General features: G+C 53.3%; 3 protein-coding genes across 3 annotated transcripts; all 3 read left to right on the plus strand.

Annotated features, from left to right (window-relative positions):
- Positions 1-2237: 2237 nt before the first annotated feature.
- On the plus strand, positions 2238-2915 carry DICSQDRAFT_175247 (uncharacterized protein; the record flags this gene model as incomplete). Its single annotated transcript, XM_007371122.1, has 3 exons — positions 2238-2314; positions 2416-2516; positions 2578-2915. 3 exons carry the CDS (start codon positions 2238-2240, stop codon positions 2913-2915), a joined length of 516 nt encoding a protein of 171 aa, XP_007371184.1.
- Positions 2916-3973: 1058 nt separating this feature from the next.
- Positions 3974-5302, plus strand: DICSQDRAFT_141531 (uncharacterized protein). The gene is made up of 4 exons (XM_007371123.1): positions 3974-4052; positions 4127-4313; positions 4378-4913; positions 4982-5302. The coding sequence occupies exon 3, from the start codon at positions 4538-4540 to the stop codon at positions 4799-4801; it is 264 nt and encodes an 87-aa protein (XP_007371185.1). The 5' UTR covers positions 3974-4052; positions 4127-4313; positions 4378-4537; the 3' UTR covers positions 4802-4913; positions 4982-5302.
- A 279-nt stretch (positions 5303-5581) lies between these two features.
- Positions 5582-6979, plus strand: DICSQDRAFT_72213 (uncharacterized protein; the record flags this gene model as incomplete). The annotated part of the gene is made up of 2 exons (XM_007371124.1): positions 5582-5835; positions 5890-6979. 2 exons carry the CDS (start codon positions 5582-5584, stop codon positions 6977-6979), a joined length of 1344 nt encoding a protein of 447 aa, XP_007371186.1.
- Positions 6980-8379: the final 1400 nt, after the last annotated feature.

The raw sequence follows: 8379 nt of genomic DNA on the forward strand, positions 1-8379 counted from the left end.
TCTAGCAAAATGGATATATATAGTACCTGTGAGTAGATTCTATATAAGCTCTGATGGTGCAGTGGCATAGAGCACCATCTCGGAATAGGTGTCATGTGAAAGTGAGGTTGAGGGTTCAAGACTGGCTGAGGACATTGTTTTTATATATTTTTTCCAGCACCTTAAATGCATCTGGGGCTTATAAACAGATGGTTTTGAGGTCATATAAAGCATTTCTACACCATTCAGAGATCATAGACCCACTCTATCCACTACTATCAACATCTACTATAGCACTATTTCCGTCTACTGTAGCACTATTTCCGTCTACTATAGTGCTACTTTGCACTAATTTGCATTATTAGTGCAAAATAGTGCAATTATTTTTGGGGACCTCTCGATTTTGCACTATTTTTCACTATCCAACTACTGTGTCTATTAAGAGCTAATTTGTACTGAATAGGTATAATTCGCAAAGGTGGTTTTTACAGATGCATACGGTTCACCTGGGGTTGCCGCTGTAAGCCTGATGGCAATTGGACCCAAAACCTTGCGGGACGACTCCGCGTCTCGAGTCATAGAGCTCTCTAGATTTCGAATCGTCAAGTTTTCGCGGCGCTCCTTAGTCCCAGCTCGCGACCCTCATGTGGTCATGTTGCACCCGCCGCCTGCCCCCCTCTGCTTGCTGTGCTACAGGCGCTTGATCTGACCTTGAATCGCGCCCGTTAAGCGCGCGAGGAAATGAGCGAGCGACAAGAATTGAACACGCCTAGTGCACCATCAATAGATTCCAGCTCTCTCCACGGGAGGCGCCCTCCCGGAACATACCTCTCGACCACTTACCCCGCCTCACGACCTTCATATAGGCACATTTAATTTACGAGTATCGGTCACATATCGAGGTACAGCGAGAGTCACTTTCGGCCCTCGTACAAACCCTACATCCGTCTCTCGAACATCTACGTCTCCCCAGCCATTCTAGCGCTCAGGTCTCCATTGGACTCGACTGCGTGCGCTCATGCTGGATGGCGATTACCCGCCAAGTCTCGATGCACCTCTGATAGACATAGTGTATGAAATGCCTAGGGTACGCAAAAATTTCCTCCTGTTTGCCTTGCCTCGGGATCGGCCCATCCAACCTATGTGGCCGCCTGGATACTTTCCGAGTTTCCCCCTTGCCAGAGCTTGAGGAACTCGTAGTCTCCCATCCCAATCCCAATGACTATCTCTCTTGCCGGATACCTCCATCTATTCGAATACTGTCCCTCCGATGCTGCCCTCATCATTGTGTACACGTGTGGAAGCCGAGAGACTGCATGAACTGGCACTCACCGATACTACGTGCTTCTGACATGCTCCGGATTCTTTCAAGCGCTCATGTTCCGCTTCTCCAGCACCTCCAACTTGGGTTCAGCATGCTGTGCAAGCGTTCATGTGCCCCTATAGGAGAGTACACGTATTCCGATTGTCTCGGTCACCGCAGACGAATCGCTGAAGAAAGCAGCGTAATTGTGTGTGCGTCCCGGCCAAAAAAGGCATATGTGAGGGCGCGCCGACATCCTTGTCGTCCATCAGATGCTCTATGGGGTGGGATCGCCAGTGGAAGATCTCTCAGCTTACACAAGAACTCACAGTGGTGAATCAGCCAAATATCCTAGAAGCAGGTCTAAGCACAGTCACGCCAAGCGAAAACTCCCCCGGCGGACGAAGAACAGCTGTACGACGGATACGGAGGATCAGCGGTGCAAGACTACTTCATCCGCCATCGATACAACGCAACGAGGCTCCTCCTGGATACCTCGTTCGAGAGTACAAGTGTTCCAAGACAAATGCGTGTATTAGGATCCAGAATTCCGGCAGCAGAACCCCTGGCACCGCTCATGCCGTGGTATCGCGGGGAATTGAAGCGGGGTGCGCAGAGCTCAGCTGTTGAGACGCGTGGTATCTCACCTCCATACCCCATCACTTCTCAAGAGGTGCCACCCGGTCGCAATAGCATGCGAGGCGAGAGCAAGCCCACGATGCGACTACAATACCAGAGCCACGAGGCCTCAGAGTCATAGCGATACTAAGATCCTCGGGCCTGAGAATGCGCTCGACAGATAACAAAACCAAAGGAAGGCTTGATTTGATCAGATATCATTAGAGAGCCCAAGCAGAACTGAGGTTCGACGCATCGACGATCATGAGCGGCGGAGGAGTCATTTGCCGCCGCGATTCCGTGGGCTGGACTAAGTTCGAACAGTGTGACGAGCGTGATGCGCGGGGTCGGAGGCGACCTCCGCCACTTCTTGAAGCCTCAGCGTAACATTAATCTTATGATGCCCAACGCCAAGTACGTACAGCGCAATAGATAACACAGTAGCTATCCGAATCCCGCCACAACTCATGTCCCCCGCGATCGATCAGTCACCAATGCGCCTGTCCCCACCACAGTGCATCAATAATCCTTCGCGGAACCTACGCTCCTATTCGCACTCACATAACTCGAGTGCCTCAAGCTGCTCGCCCCTCTCGGCGGCGGAGGCGGCGATCCGGTAGGAAGACGCCTACTCTTCTGATACTGCGCAAACACGCTCCCTCTATTCCCGTTCGCAGGCCAGAACCGGATAGCTGACCCCGGCATCGACGTCGGGGAGAAACGTGCGTACAAGCCCGGGATGCTCGGCGAAGAAACCACGCCCGCCCCGGCTGCAACGGGCTATAGGGCGTGCCCACCGTCGCGGCTGTCGCTAAAGGCGACCCGGGCGTGTGCAGGGAGAGGTGCAAAGTTCTTGAGAAGCCCACACCTGAGGGTCGGCGCAGACGCGGGTCTCCGGGAGGCCCGCGAACGTGGCATGCCTGCGCACGAGCCGTGGGCGAACCGCCCTCGACGGCCCAGTCATTCTGTGGCGGACGACGCGCTCCTTGCCAGGGCGGAGAAGGAGGTCGTCTGAGCCGAAACATTCGTAGAAGTTGTTTGCGACATCACAGTCTCCGGAAGTGTGTAGTCTCTTCCAAATGATTGAGCAATAGAAGTACACTTCCGTAGCTAGGATACCCACTCACGAGACAGTGTAAGCCGAATAGGCACACACTGCCCCGCGCCCGTGAGGATAGCATAGACGGTGTATACACAAGCACATGATGCAAGCAGAGGATGCCAAGACAGGTACTCACATTGGAAAGGCAGATCCACCGTCATGTCCACATCAGTTTTCAGGTAAGCCAAGGGGCATCTTGTCTATCCCAAACTCGGAGTCTCTCAACCCCCAACTAATTCACCCAGATCATTCATTGGGAGCAAGAAAGCGACTAGAACAACGAAGAATGTGAGGAAGCAGCGAGAATCCGAGTAGATCTTGTATGTCTTGGGAATGTGTCGAATTGCGCGAAGGGGGCAGACCAGCTCGTGAAGCTTGGTGAGGAGCGAGGAGTTCTCGTGCTCGTCGGGGACCTTGCTCATTGTCGCCATCGTCTTCTCGGCATCAGGATTGGGGAGGTTGGCATCGCGGAGACGGAGGATAGGCAGTTGCCAGAGTGACCGGAAGAGGCGGTATGAGGTCGAACTGGATCCGCCTGCAACCCGGTTCCCGTGCACATACGCGGTTGGAATTCGTCTGTGCGCGACATAGAAGAACGTACCTCTACTTGTGTCCGTCTCTCAGCATCCTTTCTCTTGCGCTCCGCATACTAAGCCCTCTTGTAGACAGCCCATCATTGTTCGTTGGCCGAACGGACTACTTCACGACGTTTGTTCGCCCGCACGCAGCGCTCCAGGTCACCGGTGCAGTCGGCGGAGTGACAGGCGACTTCGTTGAACGAGGACCGGTATCCTGTGCATAGACTCCCCGTCGCTGCAGTGACGATAAGGCGTATGGGAGGCTTGCGCTTGACACTGGATGACAGAAAGACAGGAAAAGTCGGCAAAGTCATCTTTGTCTTCGGACAAGCTCTCGGCGCTCAAAAGTCTCTGACAACTCCAGATCGCCATCATCCTGCATACGACCGTCCTATTGCCCCTCACTAGTCTTGTCAATGTCGAAATATTGAGGTCTGAAAACTCTCCTCAATGCCGAGTTTGACTCCAGCATGTAAGCACTCAGGACCTATACCCCGTATATATGCATACGCACAGGTGGGTATCCACTCACCCTTGTCCTCGCAGGGATATCTCGTCGTCTCATCCTTCAAGGACAGGCCGCGTGCCCACGTTCTCATGAAGTATTCGACGCAGACGTCTTGCGAGTGCGAACACCGGCACGGCGGGGGCTGATGCAGACACGGAGGACGAACCCGCAAACGAGGAAGACCTCACGGTGGCATCCGCGATCGATAGAACTTCATGAACCCGGGTAGGTGTCCCGCATTCAGAGCTCTAGGAGCCGTGGCCGCGATACTCAAGATCGTGTCACTTAGGCCGCCGCGAGGCCTCTCAACGTCACGCATCCCAGTACAGGAATCGCATACTCTGAGTGCCTGGTCAAATCAGACGTGCACACGATCCCCCTGAACATCTTCCGTGCCAATCGACTTAGGACACTCAAGCCTCTCGCCCTCTACCTGATGCCTAGGATCCATGTCTGAAGATCACCAGCACAAGTGGCAGAAGCTCTTCTTGGACGGCTCCGGGGCTGTCCGTCACCGGTACAAGTACGTCGTCTTGGACTCGTCGGAGAGGCTATATGCATTCGGTCAGTGCCTGACGCCTCAGCTGGCGCATCTGGAGCTCGAGTACAACGCTTACGAGGGCGAACACGACTTGCTGAGACACCGGGAAGTAGCATTCCCTCTCTTGACGTCCTTAAAAGTCCATCGATATCGAGCCATCAACAATCCTTAGACCCAGGCTGTCGCGAGTACAAGCATAGCCGGCTCCACTGCGTCTATCATGACCTCCCCCTTTTACGGATCACTCAAGCAAGACCATTGACGATGTGAACTTCCGAGCTGTTGTGAGTCATGTCTATTGCTTAACACTTTCGTGTGGCTATTTCATCTGAACCTGACGACCTCCCTTCAGGATGACTTTGGCCGCTTGCTATCTGAGCTCGACCCCCTGCGCACGCTCAAGGCATTTCTGCACTACGGATATACTCCCCGATCGAGGCTTACCCAACCGCGCATTCGGCCTTGGACCCTCGAGCGAGGGAAGACGCCGATAGGTCTACTGCTGCCCTGCACAGAGCGACAAGTGTTCTCTCTCGGGCGGTGGGCGATGCGATCAGGCATACCTGCTTCAGCCGCGAGATATAGACGGGTATGACTGGTTCGTTTTTAGCGTGGCGGATCGGAGACCAGACTCGAGGTGCGATGCGAGGGGAACGTGTGGAGCTGCAGTTGCTAACCCGCCGGCGCCGCTAAGCTGCAGACTTCGGGAGCCTTACATGTACCTACCGTCGCAATTACTTGTCATTTTTGAGAATATCCAAAATGGTACATAGTACCCCTGTGCAAGACGGACGGTCGATGTCTTGTTGTCTTGGGCTGAGACTGGACTGGGACGAGAGCAATGGCTCAAAACGGGTGAGCGCTCAGGCGCTAGGCGCTCTAGGGCAGGCAACCGATGACGACTGTCCACACACGTCGTTCGATTGACATTGTGGACATTATCATGAATCCTATGTACGTGACTCAGTGCTTTGGTTTCTTCCGGTCTCATTATCATGTCAGACACCCTCTGTTGAACGACGATGTGTTGTTACAAATCCTCCAGGAGCTACAATCCGCGCGTGGACTAGTTCCAGTTTCCATGACGTGTCGCTTGTTGCGCGAAGCCTGCAAGCCGTTCATCTTCGCCAAGGTTATCCGGAAGGTCCCTCGTCCCTACGAAACGTATGAACGTTTTATACCTTCAACCATATGGCCATATATCAGGTGGGAGGCTCGTCGCGATCGCTGTACAACCGGTGTTGAGATTAGTCTGCTTAGGGATCTCACAATCATTGACGAGTGCCTAGATAAGACGGTTGGGTACCAAGAGTTCCTTGGGAGACGGCGCAACGGGCTTATCTTTAAGTTGCTCTACGCAGAGGACCCCTATCTTTGTGGGGTGCTCTGCGGACCATGGTTCGAGCATGTGTTACAGCATATGCCGGCCTTGCGCACTCTGTCGTTGAACATGCGCCGGAAACTCATCCACGGAGTTTCTTGGTCGACGCTCAAAACCATACTATCCCTTCCCCACATAGACGGGCTCGTGCTTTCTGGACCTATTTTCTGTCCCGCGCAGCTTCCATCGGACAATTTCCATCTCGAGTCCTGTTCTTCCCTCACTTCGTTTCGGTACGAGGTCTGGGAATCGCGCAATGTCTACCCTCTAGGCTCGGCCGAAGGGCAGGCCTTGTCTACGGTGTTGAGCTGGCTTCACAACTCGCTGGAGACGTTGGTACTTCCCAGTGAGCCAGCCCCTCTACTCGCGATGTCGGCTTGGGAATGGCCTAACCTGCGCGAACTGCGGCTCCGCGGAGCGCAATGGACGTATCCGACTAGTCCCTGTACCATCCTATTCTCCAACATGCCCCGATTACGCATCCTCGTTCTCGAGCTTACCCTACCGCACTCCGACCAGCTCTGGAGGAACAAGGAACCTATAGCAGGCGGTGCATCCGCGCAAATGTTGTCGCCACCGGAGCTCACCGCTTCCTCCTCGTTTCCATGGCCAGAGCTTCAACATATGGCGCTATCCCACCCACGTGTCGGCGACGGTCTCTATGACTGTCTTCCTCTCTCCGTTCACACCCTGACCTTGTCCTGCTGTCCACGTCAATTCCAGAGGCACTGGTTGGAACACAGCTTCCGACAATACGACTATGCGACGCTGACATCATCTGAGATGTTCAGTGTGCTACGACGGTCTCGCCTCCCAAACCTAACCGAACTCGAGCTTGAGTACGATGCGGACGCTGGAGAGCGTGACATGCTGCGATATCTCGCTGTCGCATTCCCTCGTCTTCGTCGTCTAACTCTCATCCGCTATCGGCTAGAAGGAGAGAGTGATGACGTGGTCATGGTCAGTTGAGCGTATTTATATGCGTTCGTTTGCACCGACTAATATCGTTACGCAGGATGTCGTCGCGAGTTCTCTTGCACATCTCGCACATCTGCGAACTCTTAAGCTATACTTGGACCTATCTACGACACCGTTGCCCAATGTCAATTGGCTAAAAGGCAACTACATGTATTACGACGAGGTACAGCTCAACGACTTTACCGGTTGTCTACATATGATTGCCGCCTCTCTCGCCAGGACGCTCAGCAGCTCACTAGAAACCCTCTTCTTGTGGCATCCGGGATCGAAGTCTGGTATGATGCAATGGGTTCCTTTCTGCGTCTCCCGCAACAATTGTGACGGACTCAAGACTTCTGAGGTGGAGCAGAGAGGCGAGCCGTTGTCTGCTATAATGGCAGGATTGTAGTATATATATGTCCAACAATTATGATGCCGTGCAACGAGAATCACTTGTGCTCAGCACCTGAGACCCAATGTCATGCATGGTCACAGGGTTTGTGCACGAAGTATTGAGCTACGAACTTGCCAGCCATTTTCTGTGTGCGTAGCCGATATGACACTGCGTGCCAATCAGAAACGCTTGGGAGCATCATCGTCTTCATACTACCTGAACTGAGCGTCTCAGACAAATTTAACGAAGTCAGTCCTGTGTTGTACGGTACTTCTAGTGTGGCCGGCCTTTTCATGAGCGCATGCATGCTTGCCAGCCAGCTCGAGCCATAGATCACTGACCGGCGACTATAGGAAGATATTGGGTGGAGATAAACAAGCGACAGTATATACAACATGACAGAACGACAGGACTGAAAATTGCCAGCATGCTATGCTCTACTAGTCAGCCCTTGGTGTCAGGTTGAACCACATCCTATGTGCGTCCCATTGAGGCGCCAACTCAACATACAAGTCCTCATAAAGAGGAGAATGCAGCGCAACGAACATTGACTGAAGGTAATTCTGGGGGTTGAGACCGTTTGAAATGAGAGCAGCACTTTGACGGTGATTCAGAACACAAGCTCACGCACCAATCCGAAGAGTGCTCCGTCTCCAGAGAGATTGGTCGAACCGGCGAATATTAACCCCTCCCTGTCCTTTGTTTGTCTATGAAAGGAGGGCTTGGGGTTGGGTTTGTTGAACCCGGGGGGCGAAGGCCTCTCCCACAGGTGGCAACGACAGCGGATAGCCTGCAACTCACCTAGAAGGGTTGGTTGATTGTAAGAGGCTTGTAAGAGCGATGAGAGGAGATGTTCGAGTGAACTGAACTGTAGATTGGGGGTACAGAGGTCCCCTATATATACTACTGTACATCTGTGGCTACGTAGTACTATACAGTACATTCCCAGGATGCACAGTCGCACAGAGAAGCAGTGCGTACACAGCGAAGCTGTGTGTGTACCACATGAGTAGTACAG

This window comes from Dichomitus squalens (genome assembly GCF_000275845.1).
Source record: "Dichomitus squalens LYAD-421 SS1 unplaced genomic scaffold DICSQscaffold_89, whole genome shotgun sequence".
Classification (NCBI taxonomy): domain Eukaryota; kingdom Fungi; phylum Basidiomycota; class Agaricomycetes; order Polyporales; family Polyporaceae; genus Dichomitus; species Dichomitus squalens.